The 21,090-nt window shown below is 41.9% G+C and overlaps 1 protein-coding gene across 4 annotated transcripts in view; it reads left to right on the top strand.

The window, feature by feature from the left end:
• FRMD4B (FERM domain containing 4B) overlaps positions 1–14,145 on the top strand; it is a 319,952-nt gene extending 305,807 nt beyond the window's left edge. For all 4 annotated transcript variants that reach the window (XM_034658635.1, XM_034658633.1, XM_034658632.1 and 1 more), the window contains 4 exons: positions 2,720–2,839; positions 3,955–4,766; positions 7,754–7,886; positions 12,149–14,145. In XM_034658635.1, the coding sequence (XP_034514526.1) occupies positions 2,720–2,839; positions 3,955–4,766; positions 7,754–7,886; positions 12,149–12,269 (1,186 nt within the window). In that variant the 3' untranslated portion in view covers positions 12,270–14,145. The remainder of the gene's footprint in view (positions 1–2,719; positions 2,840–3,954; positions 4,767–7,753; positions 7,887–12,148) is intronic.
• The last annotated feature ends 6,945 nt before the right edge of the window (positions 14,146–21,090 follow it).

The raw sequence follows: 21,090 nt of genomic DNA, 5'->3' as shown, positions 1-21,090 counted from the left end.
CATAACCCATGCTCTCAGGAAACTGTCCTTAAATACCACTCTTACAGCGCAAGCGACAGAAATGACTTCTGATCTTCCAAATAGAAATGAGACTTCAACTCATTTTTAATCTATAAAATAGATAATATGACTTTTTTCTCAACTGTATCCGTAAATATTATCTGGGCAATAACAGCAGGTTTCAAAAAGATGACAGACCAGTGATTCTCAGAATTTGGCTGCATGGATCAATATTACTAAAAAAATAAATAAATAAAAAGGACCCAAGATAGGATTACCAAATGTTTACTCTGCCTAATCAGAATGTTCATATAAACAGTGCCAGGATTTCATGAAAAAAAAAAAAACACGACATGTAAATATCAAAAATACAGCCATTATCATAATAATAATAATAATAAAATGAAGTTAACATTTACTGAATGCTTACTATATGTCAGACTCTGTTCAAAGTGTTTTAATATGTATTAATGAATTAATCTGTACCACAATCCTGGTAGTATGACAACTGTCATTACTGTTTACAGATAAGTACACTGAGGACCAGAAAGCTTGCATAACCTGTTGGGTTCATGTAAATGTTGGAATCGGGATTTGAACCTATGTAGCCTGGCTCCAAAGCCTCTGCTTTGATTTTTTTTAAAGATTTTTTTTTTAAATTTATTCATTCATTCGACAGAGATAGAGACAGCCAGCAAGAGAGGGAACACAAGCAGGGGGAGTGGGAGAGGAAGAAGCAGGCTCATAGTAGAGGAGCCTGATGTGGGGCTCGATCCCATAACGCCGGGATCACGCCCTGAGCCAAAGGCAGACGCTTAACCGCTGTGCCACCCAGGCGCCCCTCTGCTTTGATTTTTTAACCAATATGTCACACTGCATCTCAGCGAGGGTGGAAATTAGTCTTACAATAAAGGAAGATTATTTAGATTTCATAATTCTTCACTTATGAAAATGAAACTAGCACCTTGTTATATTTCTCCTTTGTCAAAGACCATATCAGGCCCAGCTGTTAGATTAGCATTTAGACCTGCTGCCTTTAACAATAGAAATGCAAGTGTCTAGAGCTGTGCCAGCCAGTTCAATTAAAAGTAAATAAAATTAAAGATTCACTTGCTCAGTCACGCTAGCCACATTTCAAGTGCTAATGGGCACATGTGGGCTAATGGCTGTAATGGCATAGATATAACACATTTCCATCATTGGACAGCCCTGGACATGTATATTTATTATATTAGGGAAAACAAAGCTATTGCAGCAAAAGGAAAAATTATAACCGGAAATCATTATCTTAAAAATTGTGATACCTACTTCCTTAATAGCTTAAGATGAGTTTGCTCTTTGAGCCAGCAATTTCACTGAGAAGAATTTTTCCTATTGAATTAATTAACTAAAGGATGCTCATCACATTATTGTTCACACTAGTGACAAATTGAAAACAACCCAAATGCTCAACCAGTGAATTGTTTAAATAAATTATAAATTCTTACAGTGGGATGCTATACTGTCATTAAAATAACACTGTGGGGGCCCCTGGGTGGCACAGCGGTTAAGCGTCTGCCTTCAGCTCAGGGTGTGATCCCGGCGTTATGGGATCGAGCCCCACATCAGGCTCCTCTGCTGGAAGCCTGCTCCTTCCTCTCCCACTCCCCCTGCTTGTGTTCCCTCTCTCGCTGGCTGTCTCTATCTCTGTCGAATAAATAAATGAAATCTTTAAAAATAAATAAATAACATAACGTAACACTGTGGATGAATATTAACCAACACAAAACATTAGATATAGGTTTTTTTAATGTGGGTTTTGAAAGAGAATATAGGGTAAGATCATTTTTGTTGTTGCTGTTAAGAGCTATAAATTGCCTTTAAGTATGCTTAGTAAAAATATCTGAAAATATTCAGTGTTGACTGGCTGTATCTAAGGTTTCAGGTTATAGGTATTTAAACTTTTCTTTTTTATCTGTGCTTTGCAAAATTTTCTGCAATGAACTGGCCATGCTTTTGTAGTAAGTAAAAATGTAATGAAAGTCACACTTAATTAAAATATTAACTTCAAATTGTGTTCTCACTGTGCTGGTAGCGAACAAAGTGATTTAAAGATGTTGCCTTCTAGGCCACGGGCCTGCAGACAACAGCCCACTGGCCAGATCCATCCTATGACTTAATTGAATATGGCCCATGAGCCAAGAATGGTTTTTACATTTTTAAATAGTTGTGGGGGAAATCAAAAGCAATAGTGTTTGGGGCCGTGAAAATTCTATGATATTTGACTTTCAGAATCCACAGTCAAGCTCTATTAATTCACAGCCACCCCCATTCACTTACATGTTGTCTACACTGCTTCTGTCCTTCAGGAGCACAGTAGAGCAGTCAAGACAGGGACGTCTGGCCTGCAAAGCCAAAAATATTAACTATTAGACTCTTTACAGAAAAAAGGCTTTGCTGCCCCAGCTCCAGTTGCTTTCCATCTCTTTTATTCAGGACACTCATTTTTTTAAAAAATGTAATTTTTTCCTTCATCCTTACGACTCAGAGAGATCACTTGTGTTTCCCCTAAAACTCATCTAGGACATCCAAGGATACTAAACCACAAAGACACCCTGCCCAGTTTTCTCCAACGCTCCTTTCCTTCAGCTTCTAGTAAGTTTCAAGTCGGCTTATGATGAGTTTGCCAGAGATGTTGGGAGGCTCATCATCTCCCGAATTCCTCTTTTTCCCATCACAGGGAAATGCTGTCGACACACAGCAGCCCTTACAAAACCCTGGACCGGCGGCCCCCGGGTGGACGGAGCATGCCCACCACTCCAGTTCTGACACGCAACGCCTACAGCAGCAGCCACTTGGAGTAAGAGCGCTTCGTTCCAGTGACTTTGATTTTTGCTTTACATTGTTGTGTGTTTTAATCATTTTAAGGGACTTGAAGCAGCAGGACTGTGTTATGGACCTACATTTTCTACTTAACGGTTCAACGACATTGGCAAAGAAAATGTACTGAAAGATATGCTTTGTGCGGGTAGACAGGAGATTCTTGTGTGTGTGCCTTAATTTTCCCAACCAGACATCACCCTTTGTTGTTCAGTGGCGAGGATGAAGATAATGACAGTAGCAACGCTTTGAAGTGTTTAGGGAAGGTTTTGCTAGCTCTTTTATATGCCTGATATTTTTAAAATTTTTTAAAGATTTTATTTATTCATTTCTCAGAGAGAGAGAGAGAGAGAGAGAGAACACAAGCAGGGGGAGTGGAGTGGCAGGCAGAGGGAAAAGCAGGCTCCCCGCTGAGCAGTGAGCCTGATGCAGGACTCAATCCCAGGACCCTGGGATCATGATCTGAGCCGAAGGCAGACGCTTAACCGACCGAGCCACTCAGGCGTCCCTATGTGGCTGATATTACCCAGTCCGCAACAAGCCTAACCGTAGATCTCAGATCCTGTTTTACCTCCGCATTTTACGGTGGAGGATTGAAAGAGGTGAAATGTCTTACCCAGGCTCGCACAGCTAGGAGATGGCAGAGCCATAACCCCACCCAGATACATCTGGTGTCAGAGCCAGGCTCTCCCCTGTGCGGTGCTCCCTCCACCCTAGTCTGTGTCTTCTGCTATCCTATTGGAAGAGAGGAACCTCCAAAGACACGTTGGGTTTTGTTTTTTGTTTTTGTGGTTTTTTCAGGCTTTGATGCCACTTGTGCCTCATCAGTTTATCTTCCCTCCTCTTGAGTAAGGCTTCGGATTGCATAGTTGTTAGAACCTGGTTCTTTTCTCATTTGGACCATGACACAGTGAGCCTGTGTGGGAACCAAGGGATTATGTGAAACATGGATTCTCTCTTGCAGTCAGCTTTGGAAAGTTTGAGTTTTATGGCAGTTCAAGGGTGATTAAATCCTTCAATGCCATGTTCATTTTTTTAATTGGGGTCCTTCTTTCTTTCTTCCTTTGTTACAAATTGGCCTCTCTCCTCCTGCAGACCCGAATCTTCAGCACAGCACTGCCGCCAGCGGAGTGGAAGCCTTGAGTCTCAGTCCCACCTGCTGTCTGAGATGGACAACGATAAGCCATTTTTCTCCCTCTCCAAATCCCAAAGAAGCAGTAGTACGGAAATCCTGGATGACGGGTCTTCCTACACCAGCCAGTCAAGCACAGAGTGTTACTGCGTGACGCCCGTCGCCGGCCCCTATTACACTACCCAGACTCTGGACACTCGTGCCAGGGGCCGGAGAAGGTCCAAGAAACAGAATGTTTCGACTTCAAATTCAGGAAGCATGCCCAACCTAGCACAAAAGGATAGTCTGAGGAATGGCGTCTACACAAAGAGCCAAGAACAACCTTCTTCTAGTTACCATATTGCGGGGTACACGCCCTATGCGGAGTGCGATCTTTATTACAGTGGCGGCTATGTCTATGAGAATGACACGGAGGGACAGTACAGTGTCAATCCTTCCTACCGGTCCTCGGCCCACTATGGATACGAGTGTCAAAGGGACTACAGCAGGTCCTTTCATGAAGATGAGGTCGACCGGGTGCCCCATAACCCGTATGCAACTCTCCGGCTGCCCAGGAAGGCTGCTGCCAAGTCAGAGCACATCACCAAAAACATCCACAAGGCCTTAGTTGCAGAGCACCTGCGTGGCTGGTACCAGCGGGCCTCTGGGCAAAAGGATCAGGGGCACAGCCCACAGACTAGCTTTGACTCAGACAGGGGATCGCAGAGGTGCCTGGGGTTTGCGGGGCTGCAAGTACCCTGCTCTCCCAGCAGCCGAACATCTTCCTACTCTTCGGGTAAGAATATTCCAGATGTGCTTGATCCCCAGATCGAATTTACCTGATGTCCCCCATCTCCCCGCCCCCCCAAGCCACTCCCCTCCAGAATCATAGGACCAGTACCCAAGGTCGTGACACTGGTAGCCATTCTGTGCAGCCACAGTTAGAATTGCCAACTTAAAAACAGTTCTTCTCTTCGGCTTTCCAAAGAACACAGTCCACAGGAGTCCAAAGGAGCAATTTGTAGATTCCAATCCAACAAACATTCATTGAGCAACTACTGTATGCTGCCCTGTGTTAGGGGCTTTCCAATACTGTATCTTTTCCACATGTCACAGAAGTGTTCAGTTTACTGATGTTTGATATATTAAAAAAATAGAGTAAATCCATCAGGTAAGCAGAAAACATTAGGATTATGCATCCTTCCCTGTTCACCACCAGGAACTTGATCCTCTAAAGGCACTTTGTTTTGAATGTTCGGGTAGCTATGGGAGGCTCCTAATAATTCCGATGAGAGCCAATAATTTGTACGCCCTGTTCCTGGCGCTGTTCTACGTGCTTCGTGTGCCTTGACTCAATTCCGTAATCATATATACTCTACTTGATGTAAGGGATTTTCAAAGATAATTTTGGTTGGAGACGTTCCCTCATGCATTGACTTTGGCCCCTCACTCCACTAAAATCCGTGGAGGACTTACTGCTTACCCCCTCGCTGTGTGAGCTACTCTAAGTAGAGAAATGAGGGGAAAGAGGAGTATTTGCCTCTGGTTTCATTGACTCAGCAAACAAGCAGGCATATCCCAGATGCTGAGGAGCCAGTGTTGACCCAGTTTCTGGCCTTGAGGAGCTCCCAGTCTAGTCAGCAGTCAGAGGAATGTATACCACTTAAGCAAGTTTTAGGCTCTAAATGAAGGAGTTCTTGAACTACGTGAAAACCTGAGGTCACGTGTGCTTGCCCCTCTTTCCAGCACGACCCCTCAATAAGACACAGCACAGGGATTCCTGAGTCACTGTAATAGTCGGTGAAAACTGTGCCTTTCAAAGTTTCCTCAGCTTGTTGACCAGAGGCATTTCCATGGCGATTTCTATTTGGGTTTAAGGTCTCTTCTGTTTGTGGAGGACTCTGGACTTCCGCTAGGGCTTTCCCATTTATTACCACATCTAACATACGAAAAGGCTCCTGTCCTTATTCCTTGTTATTTATGGCTCATATCTAGAGAACGCCTTTCTTCCCCCTAAGGTTCAGGGCACTGCATGAGAATCTTTCAGAAAACTAACGTAGGGAGAGTGTTAGAAAGAAAGAACAAACGAGGAGGGCTAAGATGGCATATGGGTGGACATCGGGGCACAGGGCAGCGGTGATGCCTTTTTCAGCAGGGAGGCTAGAGAAGAGCAAGTGTGCCTCAGAAACCACAGCATTACTGGTGGCTGGCTGTGCCTGGGGCAAAGGTAAGAACGGAGTTAATGCCTCCTGGTTCACACCTAGTAGGAGCCTGGCTGATAGCCGCAGGATTTGGCCCCATAGACCAAAAGGCATTCCATGTTAAAAAATTAAAGGGATGGAATTAGAGCTCCTCGAGAAAATTCCCTTTTGGAGTTTTCCTCATTCCTGTCTACATTTCCTAACTCCAAAAATGTATGACAACAGGCATGCATCATGGAGAGTTTCCTGTTATTTGCCAAAGTAGTCAGGGCTTTTGTAGTTCCTTCCAGACTCAGTTTTCGTAGTAATGACAGCCACCATCTCTTGGCAGCTTACCCTGGGCCACACCGCGTGCTCCGTGCTTTATGCGGACCATCCCATCTAATGTGTGCAACAGGTCTACACAGGGAGCACTGTTCTTATGTGTGCTACTGCTGTCCTCATCTTGCAGTGGAGGTGGTCCCTGGCCAAGCCCCAGAGCTCATGAAGTGCATGAGTGGGGATTCTCTCCCGGCTCTGACACCCTAACCACCAAGCCTCACAGCCCCTGACTCAGGGTTATGAAACAGTCTTAGAAACTCGAAATGAGAGAATTACATCTTTGAGTCAAAACCTCATGGCATCCAGAGCCACAGATGAGTTTTGAAATGCGTCTGCCTCACGCTGCTCACGAGGGCTTTGTGGTGTATGAGAAAGAAGAGGAAGAAGGTGGCCACCAAGAACAGGAAATGGAGGGGAGCTGGAAGGATCCATGAGCGGTGCTGGTCTTAGACCACCAGCTTGGCCTTGTCACCTCGGGCCTCCTGGGCATGGAGCAGGGGCTTTAGAGAGAGGACAGCAAACGCCCCGTGCTGAGACATTCCCTGGGCATTGCTCCCAGATTGCACCCCTATCTTGTTCCAATTCAGCCCCTCAGTAGAACTAATTCCCTCCTGTACTAGTTACCCACCCCACCCCAGTCCCCCCAACACACTTATTTTTAAGGCTAAAAGTCTGCGTTGATCCTGCTAGTGGCTGGCGTTGCCTTGGGCTGAGGAACAAGTCATGTCCCAACAGGTGAACTTACAGAGTGTTTTTCCTCCAAAGGCCTCCAAAAAACTCAAACTGGTCATTTTATCTTTATATAAAGCCTTATCTATCCAACCACCATAGCCAGAATGGAGAGACTCTCTACACATATGAAAATGTTTTTTCTACTGGTCTTTTATTTTTTATAGAATGCCTTTCGATTATTTCCATTAATAATACCAATAATTATCATTTTGGGGGTGCTTACTCGTACAAGTCACAGAGCTAAACATTCTCATGTATAACCTTATTTAATCCTGGTATCATCCCTGTACAGGATATATTTGCATTATTATCCCCACTTTGCAGGTGAAGAAACTGAGACTTTTATAAACTATTTGCCCAAAGTCACGTGGCCAGTGAGTGTCGAAATTGGAATAGGAACTCTGTTGGTTATAAACATTGGCTCTTAATCTCTGTACATAGATGATTATAATGTACATCTAAATGGCCTAAACAGTCTTTGCTTTGAATATTCCTACTAATTTTGTCTCTTTCCATTGTTCATTTCTAGTATCTTCTACAAATGCTTCTGGGAATTGGAGGACCCAGATAGCGGTAGGGCTATCTGACTACGAGACCCCGGCACATTCTTCCTACACCAGCTGCTATGGCAACATCTATAATCCTTTGCCCTCCCCAGGCAGGTGAGAAAGCAATGCTCCAAAATTCTCATAGCCTGTTCCTGGTCAAAAGAATTGAGAAATTCTCTTTTATTTTATGAATGCTCAAAGATCATCAGATTATAGCCCATGGGCCCAAACCAGCTGCCACCTGTTTTTGTAAATTAAGTTTTATTGGGAAAAGGCCATGTTCGTTCACGTACATTTTATGTATGGCCGTTTTTGCGCTGTGAGGGCAGAGTGGAGTACTGACAGAGCCCTCATGGTCAACAAAGCCAAAAATATCTGGCCTCTTAAGAAAAGGTTTGTTGACTCTGAGCTTGTTCAAATTTGACTCCGTTCCTAGTCTTCTGTAAGGTCGTAAATTCTGTGTCTGACGGGGTTTTTTTAATTGCAGTACTTTATACAGTATTACTGATATATCCATTTAAGACTCTCCTGGAACCTTGGAAGAAAAATATCTCTACTCCAGAAAAGGCTGTTCATATCAAAATTCCTTGTAGACAGTTGGTGGGCTTGATTTCAATGAACACTTGCTGCCTATTTGTGTCTGACCCTGTGTTCATTGAGAAGCTCCAGACATAGCCAGCTGTCCTGTTTGTAATCATGGTTCTTTGTAAACATTTGGAGGAAATATACAAGACAATTGGTTAGAATGTGATTTTTTTAAAAAGATTGCTAACTCTGCATTACATGCGCTTCTTTGTATATGCAGGAGGAATTAAGTTTGAAGAGGTCATTTCTCCCTATTACTTTTCACAGAATATAATTCACAACCATTGTGCCAAGAAACAGAGCATTTTCTGTTTGTTTTTATTTAATGTTGCTCTGGGTCAAATTGCTTCAGGCAGAGGGAGACTTACACAGACAATAACTTATCAAAAGTGTCTATCCTGGTGAATTTGAGAGGTTAATTTCTTTTTTTACTTCGATTTTTTATTTCAATTCTAGTTGGTTAACATATAAAATTGGTAAAAAGGGGTTTCAGGAGTAGAAGTCAGTGATTCCTCATTTACATACAACACCCCATGCTCATCACAAGTAGCCTCCTTAATCCCCATCCTCTATCTAGCCCATCCTCCGCCCACCCCTCTCCAACCCTGTTTGTTCTCTATAGTTAAGAGTCTCTTATGGTTTGCCTCCCTCTCTCTCTCTCTCTCCTTTTTTCCCCTTCCCCTATGTTCATCTGTTTTGTTTTTTAAATTCCGCATATGAGTGAAATCATAGTTTCTTAATAAGTACTCAGTGTTACAAACGAATTGGAGGTATTCAACCCCCAAAGCCTTATTTTTCTTCTCCTTGTTCAAGGAGAGTTTTTCTTGGCTTGAACTGTTAGGCCAATTGTCTCAACTCAACAAAGGGTGTGCTCAAAATAGAATTTTAGTGAAAATTTACCTCAGGGGACTTCAAATAGCTTGGGTTTCTGTAAATAATGCTTGCACATGCGTTAGGAGCAAGAACTAAAATGGCTTTGGCCCAAAACTGGACCTGCACGTTTTCAAGTCAGTTCTCATCATTTAGTATTTGCAAATAGTTCTCATCATCTGCAAACAGTTTTCCCCATTTGTATACTTTTACTTTCCTTTTCATGGACTGCATTAGAAACAATATTAAAGCGCATAAGACAGTTCAAAAATCCTTAACACCACTTTCACTGGACTCAGGAAATACTAAACATTTTTAGAGAAAATCTGATTTTACCAAGTGTGCCTGACTATCGCAGCCAGCCCAAGATGGCTTGATATGGAGTCTGATGTCAGAGGTGGGGTAATCTACAGGAAATTAGACACTATTTAAAGATCCCTATTGTGTGTGCTCACATGTGCATCATATGAGCTCATTGTGGAAAATTAAGAAAATAATAAAGGGATGAATAAGTAGGAAATCATTTACCCATAATTCTACCATCTAGAAATGGTAGCTGTTAGCATTTTGACGCATTCCCCCATTTTCCAGTATCCATTTTTAACGTGGCCGTAATGGTAACCTTATGTGCAGTTTTACATCTTTCATTGTCTATGAACTTCTGCGTCCCAGTTCTCTTACTTACTATCACAACATAAACATGTCCCCATACTTTTAAAACTCTCTAAACCTTACTTTATGTGATCCACATGATATTCCACTCAATCAACATACCATACTTTAACAGTTCCCTGCTTTGAATTTGAATGGTTTTTAGATTTTCTTTTTTTTGGTGATGCTACTAGTTAACATCTTTTTTTATTGTGATGTAGTTAATATCTTTGTGCAAAATACTTGCCTGAATTCCAGATTATTGCCTTAAGATACAGTCCAAGAAGTAGAATTAGTGGATTAAATTGAAAAGTGTATTTGTTTAAGCCCTTGCTTTCCGGAAAGATTTGCCAATTTACCCTCCAGCAACAGAGGTAAGGGTGTGCTTATTTCCATCTATTTGTCCATTTAGGATTTTTTTAAATTATATTTCAGAGTGATCAATTTAACTTGACCTACTAACAAAACAAGTATCATAATAGCCATCCATTAAGTTTTAGAAATTTGCTATAAAATGGTTATTTTTGATGAAAACACAATTTTTAAAATAGGAGAGAAATTAGGTTTCAAGGTAAAGATAAAAAGAAAAACTTTAGATCGGCCCTGAAGTTAAAGATTTGAGTAATTTTTTTTTTTAAAGATTTTATTTATTTATTTGACAGAGATAGAGATAGCCAGCGAGAGAGGGAACACAAGCAGGGGGAGTGGGAGAGGAAGAAGCAGGCTCATAGCAGAAGAGCCTGATGTGGGGCTCGATCCCACAACGCCGGGATCACGCCCTGAGCCGAAGGCAGACACTTAACCGCTGTGCCACCCAGGCGCCCCTTGAGTAATTTTTTAAACAAATGAAGTATGTAGTATTCCAGGATCCTTTTCCCCAGAGTGTCTGGCTCTTAACATTTACAGAAAGCTACACATTTTTACCAATAAAAATTTGTTTCCAAGTATGCTGTGGTATAATTGTCAGTGGCGTAGACTTTCTAAAATCATAAACGTCAACGTCTCTTATGCTCCCTAGTATATAATACAGACAGATTCTTGGCTCTGTGCTGCAAACTGTTTTCAAATAACTTTTTTTTCCCCTGACTTCCTGCTTTCCATTTCCTGTCCTCTTCCTTATCTAATTCTACCTCTACTAGGCAACACCGAGGGCTTCTGTCCCAGAGAATGGGTGTGGCTCCCGAAATGAGCTCAGTTTTCAGTTCTCTTTTGCTCAGTGTAGCCCGCTGTAGTAAGTACGGCCCTCAGATCCGGCTGCTGCATCTTGCCTCGTAGCCGGACGTCTTGCTTGTTCTGGCTGGTGTGTGAAGCTACGGAAATCTGACTTTGTGTTTATGGTAGATGAAAACACTAAATACCTGGTTTCATGTAGTATTTCTTTCCACAGCTCTCCTTCCAGTGACTTCTTAACCATCTTGACTAAAGAAATTTAAAATAAAAAGAACCTACTAACTATCTAACCTGTTCTAAATGATTGTTGAAGGAATGAGGTTTTGCTTCTTGGAATGGTTTGTGTTATAGGATGCCTTCCTTTGGATACAACATCCAAGTATGCCTAGGATTTTTGTATGTGATGTTGTTTCCAATTTATTCTCGACCCATAGACCCTAGGGATGTAAGATGTGTCCCTGGGTGCCCCTGCCTGCCACTAAATATATTCCTTTGTCCCTGATGGAAAGCATCTAGTATATTCCCTTAATTTGAAGAATACTTAAAATGTGGCTGTCAAAAATACTTTTTAAAAAGTTAAAAATATGACTCTCACCCAAGGAGAAAATGGGCATGTGTCAAAGATTTATTTAACTCATTAATGAGAGGACTAACAGAACGGTAAAGCTGCTTCCAAGAGAATTCAAAAGACTGAATTCAACACATTGAAAGATAAAAGGCTGGAATAAGATTACTAAATAAGATTTAAAAACCGGTTAATGGCCTACAGGGCAATAAAACTATGTCCATTATCTTTTTATAGTAGACCGAAGTTATTTGTATTCCTTCCGGACAAAAAAACCCTACGAGTTAACATGTAACTTACCACAATCCGCATCCTAATCAATGGTAAATATAAGTGAGACAAAGGAATATCTCTCTAGAGGATTAAGTACACCTTGCATGGGCCTTTTCAACAATGTGCCAGTAGGTCAATGAAAGAACACACCGTCATCCTCTGCCTTGACGGTGCTTTCTACGAATTCGTTGAGTAGAGTCATCTTTGCACTCTGGTACTAAAAATGACCACAAGTAATCACTTTTCTGGTTTCCTTTACTAGACAGTACCCAGAGATCAGTCACCTGGACGGCACGGACGGAAGCCGGTTGGAAGACAGCCTGGAGAGTAGGGAGCAGAGGCTCCTTTGGCATGAAGATTCGAAGCCCGGAACATTAGTCTGAAGTGCAGTTGGACCTCTGGACCAAGCGCTGCGTTCTCACACTAGTGTGCCTTGCAAAACGTGTTCGTCTTCCCAGAAGGCTGTTCGGCTTTAGAAAGCTCAAGGCATCCAGGGTCGAAGAGGGGACTCCGGTGTCCCGGAAGTGATTCGCACACTGAGGCTGCGCAGAGGCCCTGAACGACTTGCCTTTCAGACTCCCGGCACTGCCCTGACAGAGCGAAGTAGAACCGTGGCCAAGAAAGGACTCCGCCTTTATCACTAGCAAGCACTTTTTAAGGGAATAAAAGTTGTTGAAGGCAAACCGCAGAACTGTGGAAAGTGCGTTCAGGGTCTCCCGTAGGAAAGAAGGACAGGAAACTTCAGAGCACAATTCAGAATGATGAGAAAAGGGAAACCAGAAGCTCCTTAGTCATTACTCACCTTCAGAAAGTTTGGGTTTGTGAGCCGGCGAAGGATGACATGCTATCTCTACACGGACGTGAACAATTGAGACAGTATTGGAAAATTACTTGAAGAGAAGCTGGATTTTCATGAAGTTCTGAATGAGTGTAAATGTTTTTAGGATATTATAAAGAGTGATGGTTTTCATAAGCACCGTAAAATGGGTTCTGGAAAGACTTATTGCTGTAGCATCCTGTAATATAACTTTATGGTAGCAGATGAGGGAAAGCAAAGCAGCCCACTGAATAATTGACAAACTCTGCTTGGAGAATTTTCTAAGGTACAATATTATTGGGCTCCTTTTTTCTTTCCACACCAGTGGTGTGATGGGTTATTATTCAGGCTGGTAACTCTCCAATTTGGCTTGCCATTTGAAATGGCAGACCTGATCTGGAAAGTTTTTATAACCAAGAGGTTGAAAAAGTATTTTAAGGTAATCCAGGAAGAACCCAAAACAAAAAGAAATGGAAAAACAAAAGCCACAGCATTTTCAATGAATTGCGTGCCTTAAAATGGTGAACATTAGAAAAGTAAGCATATTGTCCAGATTCCATGGGGGGTCCAAGTCACCAAATGACAAAAAACAAGATTAGTCATTACAAAACAAAACGAAACAAAACAAAAAACAAAAAAACTCCAAGCTGCAGTAGATTTAATTATGAGGCTAAAACTACCTCATACTTTACTCGGAAGAACTAATTAGCTATGGTTCATTGTAATGTTTTTTTTTAAAAAAAAAAAAAAAACCGTATTTCCGTATTCCAGAATGCTCTTTTTTGTCATCTTCGCTCTGCTTCAATATTCCATAAAAGGTGCTCCCTTCCCCCTTTTATACAGTTTTCTTGTTCATATTGTGAATAGAGGAGTTTCTGAACAACTTTTTGGAACATTTTCTATCTATATTCCAAAGCATGTAATATATACATAAAGATGATCTGTTAAGCTGGTCCTTAGTCATTTGTATCATTAAATATGAAGTTTGGGGGAAGAATTTGGAACAAAAAAGAAGACATGCAAAAAAAATAACATTCCTTTTTGCATATTTGTATAGCCTTCTAGAAACAGAAATACCCTTTTGCATATTCTTTTACTGTTCTGACTTTTTAAGACCTATTATTTTTTTTACATAGGTCAATAAACTGAAGGTGTGCTACTGAAAATGTTTACATATTCTTCCATTACATTCAGGGTTCAAACAAAGCAGTTTAAAGTGCTCGACTTCAAGTAATCATGTGGGACAAGATTGTGGATTTTTAGTTGTAGTGTTACCATATTTTATGGTATGCCAAGGTGCACATTTTTTCATATTTACATCTTTGAAATCAGGGTGCAGCTTTTGATGGATGGCATGCTCTCAATGAATTGGCAGTGTTTTTTTTCTTTCGTAGTGCTACATAAAAGAATGCTGTGTCTTACAATAAAGTTGTCTTAGAATTGATGAAATATGGTAGTTTATTGCCTCACTGAGGATGACAGATGTGAATTTTTAGGCTTCCTAATATCACGAATGTTGTTTATTTGTAACAAGTCGTTCATCCTAGTTTTGCAGACTGGCAAACAGGTCTTTTAAATTCAAAAAAATGTTTCATCTGACATCTATTTATCCTGCACAACAGGGAGAAGGGAATGGGAAATGAAATGTAGGAAGACCTTAATATTTCTGTGCAAGTATCTTAGATGGAAGTAACCTTCTTCTGTTCAAGAAAGGGAATGCTCAGAATTGCAAGTACACTTTGGAAGAACGCATGGAACTTGGCTCCCAAATGGTTGAAGAAGGTATAGAAGTGGAAGCATGCTGGGCCTGCTGTATGATTTTCCCCCCATCTTTTTAGGAAAAACCGCTCTCCACCACGTGTTTGGTATGTTTACTAATAACCAAAACATGGCAGAGGTAAATTACTCAACATAACTCATTGATCTCTTTCTTTTTACAAGATGTCGTATCTTCCTGATAAAAATTTTAAATTCAAACAAAAATTTAAATTCAAAAACAAAGCAAATACATAACATAAGAACATAATTGTGCCCTAGGAGCCTAACATTACCAGATGTAAGACTTGTTCATTTATTTTCTATTAGTTTGCATTTCCCTCTATGCACACAGTAATGTTTTTAAAATTCAGCATCATATTACAAGGACAGTTTACAACTTGTTTTTTTCACCTAGCATATCTTGGGCCTCTCTGTAGCAATATATATTGAACTACCTCATAAAGATGTATATTTTACAAGGTGGATTTTTTTTTAATTGCCTCACCTTCCTTGCTGTTCATATTTTTTCTATATTTGAAAAAATTCTTCAAAATTCTTTCTTGTACTCATATAAGCTTCATGTTACAAGTAATAAAGATTCCGGAATTGTTTCAAACTATTAGTTTGGCCTGTTCTTAGGAACAAAGGTTCAGACTAAAGAGTTCCTTCAAGTGTTAGGCCTTCAGAGCATTTAGAAGTGGAATAATGACTTTCTTCAGGACAGTAGAAATGTTCGGATTATTTTCTAGAGTAATTTTCAAAGGATCAGTCGTGAAAGACAAGTTTCTAAAACTTTCAGCTATTGTGGGCCTCTAGTTTTGTGAAGAAAAATAAAAATGAATTACTGAGGAAAACAAGTTAATTTTAAAAGTGAATTCCTAGGGAAGTGGAGAAAACAAATAGATACAAAAATATACATTCCTGCTCACTATTAGATTCATTGGGCACAAAACGACTCTGTCGTTTTACATTCCACTAACAGTTTCTTAACTCCCTGCGTTTTTCATTGAAGTATAGTTGACATACAGTGTTCTGTTAGTGTCAGGTGTACAATATATTGGTTTAACAATTCTATGCATGACTCATTGCTCACGGTCATAAGAGTATGTGGACCAACCTCTGAGCACCGCTAACTTGGAGCTCAGCCACATCCCTGCATGTTAATAAGGCAAATCATTCATCGTCCCCTGTTGCCTCATGAGGCATGGAGATGCAGTTCATATCCAAAGAGAAAAACCTTTTTAACATACACAGAGCCCGGAATATGATGCAAAACTGAACTCATCTTTGTGCTCAAGCCCTTTACCTCCCATGTTCCTCCTGTTTGCTGCCCGAGTCCAATCCCCTCCTCTGGATCCTCACTGGACTCTTTTGCCTCCTCCCCACCCCCCATCCTTGTGCCACCCCAGAACAGCAAAAAGCAAAGTGTGTCCTGCTGCGAAAATGAGTTGGCATTCATAGAATTCGGGTTCAGTGTGTGCCAGGCTGACGTGAAGTGCCATGTGTATGAGCTCCTTTGATCCCCACAACAGCCCAGTGACTGGGTGTTATTTCCATGTTACTGAATCTGACAATTGGGAAGGTCAAGTAATTTGTCAAAAGTCATGCAGCTCTTGGGAGAAAAGCAGGAAACAGATTTCGATTTGTCCAACACTGAAGCCTAAACTACTGCAGCCTTGTTCCAAGAACAATTTCTCTACAGTCAGGGTAGCAAACAAGATTTTTAAAAAATATATGAGGGGCGCCTGGGTGGTTCAGTTGGTTAAGCAACTGACCTCTGGTTTCAGCTCAGGTCATGATCTCAGGGTCCTGGAATCAAGCCCTACGTCAGGCTCCATGCTCAGTGCGGAGTCTGCTTGGGACTCTCTCCCCCTCTGCCCCTCCCCCTGTGTGCTCTCGCAAATAAATAAATCTTAAATATATATATATATATTTCATATGTATATATGAAAATTGAGTGAATACATGCTAAGCTCAGCTATGCTTGCTTTTTTTTTTTTTTTTTCCATTACCCATGGCAAAAAGGCAGAGGCAGGCCTCAGTCTGAATAGAGGTGAAGATAACCCTTATCTGGATTACACCTAGCCTTGCAGCCCGGTAGACTGCATTACGTATTGCTATGTGAGCTCCTCAGTGGACCAAGGACATTTGTTAAATTCTTTTCAAGTCAATAAAATGTCTCACACCAGTGAATATACTTGTTACAATCACAGATAACCATAATGAGCTAAATATTGATCAGTAGCACTGAAAATATCTATCGATCTTTCTCCATTTCTGATGGTTCGGGGCGGTATGATAATACGAAGTTATTATGCTCTTCGACCATGACCCCAAGGAGTCCTCTCAGAATTGACCTCTATCAGATGTATGTGCCTGTGGGTTTTCACTCTTGATTCTCCTTGAAAAGAGTGAATCTGGGATTAATCTCCTATTAGAATCTGAGCCCAGTGACAAAAAATCCTTCCAATACTTGCAACCTTTACTACTTTTGATGCCTCGTGGAGTCTATCTCCCCTGCAAAAGAAAATAGGAACTATGCAGCAAGATTTGTTTTAGCAATACTTAGCTGATTCTTAACATCAACACACACAGAAACACATTTTCTCCCTTTTCTTTTGTTTTTGAATATCAGCAGTCTTGACAAGAATGGTGTATTGGCGGGGCACCTGGGTGGCTCAGTTGTTAAGCGTCTGCCTTTGGCTCAGGGCGTGACCCCGGCGTTATGGGATCAAGCCCAGCATCAGGCTCCTCCGCTGTGAGCCTGCTTCTTCCTCTCCCGTTCCCCCTGCTTGTGTTCCCTCTCTCACTGGCTGTCTCTCTCTCTGTTGAATGAATAAATAAAATCTTAAAAAAAAAAAAAAGAATGGTGTATTGGGACCAAGGGAATGGGGGTGGGAGCTGACCAAACTGCTGAGTTTAGACCATTATCTCTTCTTAAATGCTTGTTGCACTTAAGAAGTGTCCAAGGTTTAAAAGTTCTGTGATTTTCAACTAGGACTGTACCACCAGCTATGGGGCATCTGGAAATGTGAATGTGTCGCTGTATTTTAGAATCCCTCAGTGATTTGGAAATATTACCGGCATATAGGGACCAGGGACATTAAACAAATACAAGGCATGGGTCCCCTACAACAAATAGTTGTTCTATCCAAACTGCCCAATGACCCCATTGAGAAACCCTGAGCATCTTACCTAGGAAAATGTGTTTAAATCCACTTCTATGGGTGCTGCCTTCCCTGTTTAAAGCAGAGACTTCTCAATTCTAAAGGGAAGAAAGGGGAAAGTAAAGAAGATGATTGTTTCCTGAGGGTGGGGGAGAAATTTATATGAGTCGAAAAGGCATATATCCAACAAATATTAGAACACCAACTACAGTCACTGTTCCAGGAAGTGAGGATAGACTAGTTTCCTGAAGCTAACTGTCCAATCAATGAGGGAGAAACAGAAGTGACCAATGGGAATAACTAAGAAGGATCATTAGTCTTATGAAAGCCAAGCATGGTGAGAAAAGAGAGGATGTAGATAATAGCCTAGGTTGCTGGGACACAATGGGGCCTTTGGGGGGGGGGGAAAGGCTTCATCCTAGGCTTGGTGGTCGGTAAGAGAAGGTCCAGTTAAGCAAGAAGGAAAAGAAGCTCTCCGAGGGTTAAGAGAATGTCACCGTGGGGGCGGCTCTTTCGGATAAGTGTCTAACTCTGATTTCAGCTTGGGTCCTGATCTCACAGGTCATGAGATCAAGCCCTGCATCAGGCTCAGCACTGGGCATGGAGCCCGATTAAGATTCTCTCTCTCTCTCTCTCTCTCTCTCTCTCTCTCTGTCATCCTCTCCTTCTGCCCCTCCCCCCTTAAAAAAAAGAGAGAGAGAGAGAATGTTACCATGGCATCACCAAAGCCCTAAAGCTAGAAGCAACTTAGCCAGCTTAAGAAACTAAAAGAATAGAAGGACATATTATTCCAGGATTGAAGAAATACAGGTAATTAGAAAGAAAGCTGCCGGGGTGCCTGGATGGCTCAGATGGTTAAGCATCTGACTCTTGGTTTGGGCTCTGACCCTGATCTAGGGGTTGTGGGATTGAGCCCCATGTGGGGCTCCACGCTCAGCGCAGAATATGCTTGTCCCTCTGCCTCTGCCCCTCCTCCTCTCAAATAAATAAATAAATAAAATCTTTAAAAAAGAAAAAATGTGCCATTTTTCAGTTCTCACTATAGTCACAACGATGGGCTAAGTGCTATCATTTGATTTAATCCTTCCTCAACTGTGTGACAAAGGTGGTCTTAGCCCAGAAAAGGATATAAAGAGAGGGGCTCAGAAAGATTACCATGACCTCAGTTACAAGGCCACAGAGGAAGTTGTGAAGCAAATATTCAAACCTGGGTTTGTCTGACGAGACCTCATGCTCTTATTAACCATGACATCACAGAAAAGCAGTTGCTCACCGAGAGCCTCTCTTAAATGGAAACCAAAGAAAATGAAAAGAGAAAGGTAGGAGCAAACAAAAGAGCTGCCCTGGGAAGAAGAAGGAGGGAAGGTCAATGGGAGGGGTGGAAATCTGATCAGCAAGGTGCAAATAGGGAAAAAGACAGTCCAGGCGGGCTGCAATGATCGGCCCTCAGACGCTTCTGATTGGGGTGTCGCTTGAAGATGTTGCTAATGAAGGACCAACTGGGTGAGAGTTATCTTTGCAAAAAGGGTGGAGGAAAAGAGCAAAGGCGTTTGGGGAACGCACTCTAAATGTCTGTTGGTAGTGAATAGTGAATTAAACTAGCGTTGCAGCCTCCCACCCCTGTTCCCTTGTAAAACAAACACTTAACATTCCCTGAAGAACCATTTTTCATGTTGTCCTCTCCTTATTTTCATAAGGAATTGGCTCCATAAGGAGATCAAAGATTGGGAAGCCAGAGTGAGAAAGATCTCATCAGGCAAACTAGCAACCCAAGACTGGGAAGGACGTTCTCCTCAGGCCTTCAATTACCAGAAGATAGTGGGTGTCTGGGTAGACATCACCATCTTTATAAAGCAGTAGTTAAATGTATGGGCTTTGAAGTCAGGCAGACCTGGGGACGGGCTGCCGGGCTTGAAATCAATGCCAGCCTCACCACTTGCTGAACCCTATGGACTAGGGTAAGATTTCTAACGGCCCCGTGTCTCAGTTTCCCCACTAGTACCCATCACACAAGGGTATTTGTGGGCTAAACAAGATAATGCATGTAAGAGTGAGGCACGACACCTAGTCTCTAGCAGGTGCTTCATGAGATAAATTATTTCCTGGAAAAAAAAAAGATGGGAAATTATGGTTGAATATTAAATGAGATCTAGAAAATTAGGTTTCTGAGGATTGGCACTGCCTTAGTGTAGCCACTGAAATGACAACACTCTTGCAATTACTCATCACTGTCGAGAGCTGATTATATTTCAGGTGCTGTCATGGGCATGGGGCCATATTGGAATATTTTGTCTCTTTTTTAATCCTTGTATCAAATTTACAATTATTAATCCCAAACAAAAGCTCGGGGAGGTTAAGTGCTTTGCCCAAGTTACATATCTAGAAGGTACCCAGGTCTGGACTGCAATTCCCAAATGCATAAAACAGAACTTTTGTAAAGTATGACTTTGTGCCACTCTGGAGTCTGCCATGAATGGAAGATGCACCGAGGTTTAATCCACACAGTCAAGCCATTAAGGTGTGTTCCAGACTTTTCTGCCAGAGCTCTCCTGCAAGGCCTGGACTAGGACGACGTGCACTTGCAAAAGCCTGGGAGTGAGTGCCTGCTTAAAGTGGGTGCCCAGCTGCCTGACTTGCTTCTCCCCAGGCTTGGCCTTGCAGCTGGCTCAAGGACTGTACCTGCCTTTTTCTGTGCAGGAGAATGCAAACAAGCCAGCCAGCAGAGGGGCCACATTCAGCAAGTGAAAATCAAGATCCTACGTTAAATGTAAAAAATAGCTCTACCTACCAGATTTTTGTTATTTACTAAAAAAAAAAAATGTAGATACAGGACATTTAGGGCATCCTGGAAAAAACTCACCAAGGGACACCAAACGAAATCATTAAATTCAGAACATATACTGTAGATATGGGACACCTGGCAATCTCTTTTGCCAGGCCACGGCCCACTGGCAAGTGGGACAACAGATGCTTGAGAAGCTCTTGTAGATGGTTTTCTAGAAAGATACCTGTCACACCCTCCAGGTCCATGAAGAGGTTTGCCCACCTCAAGCCAGAGTCTTTCTTCAGACCAGGAACCTTCTAGATCAGGCCCAGTTTCGTCTGAAAACATGGCAGAGAATGTGTGGAAGTTCTTCTGGAAGAGGATGCCTGAGAAAATCACCTTTCCTTTTTTTTTTTTTTTCAATGTTTTTTTTTATTATATTATGTTAGTCACCGTACAGTACATCCCCAGTCCGATGTAAAGTTCGATGATTCATTAGTTGCGTATAACACCCAGTGCACCATGCAATACGTGCCCTCCTTACTACCCATCACCAGTCTATCCCATTCCCCCACCCCCCTCCCCTCTGAAGTCCTCAGTTTGTTTCTCAGAGTCCATAGTCTCTCATGCTTCATTCCTCCTTCTGATTACCCCCCCTTTCTTTATCCCTTTCTTCCCCTACCGATATTCCTAGTTCT

The sequence above is a fragment of the Ailuropoda melanoleuca genome, chromosome 4 (assembly GCF_002007445.2).
Source record: "Ailuropoda melanoleuca isolate Jingjing chromosome 4, ASM200744v2, whole genome shotgun sequence".
NCBI classification, from domain to species: domain Eukaryota; kingdom Metazoa; phylum Chordata; class Mammalia; order Carnivora; family Ursidae; genus Ailuropoda; species Ailuropoda melanoleuca.
The sequence above is the reverse complement of the archived record's forward strand: the minus strand, read 5'-3'. Positions and strand labels throughout refer to the sequence as shown.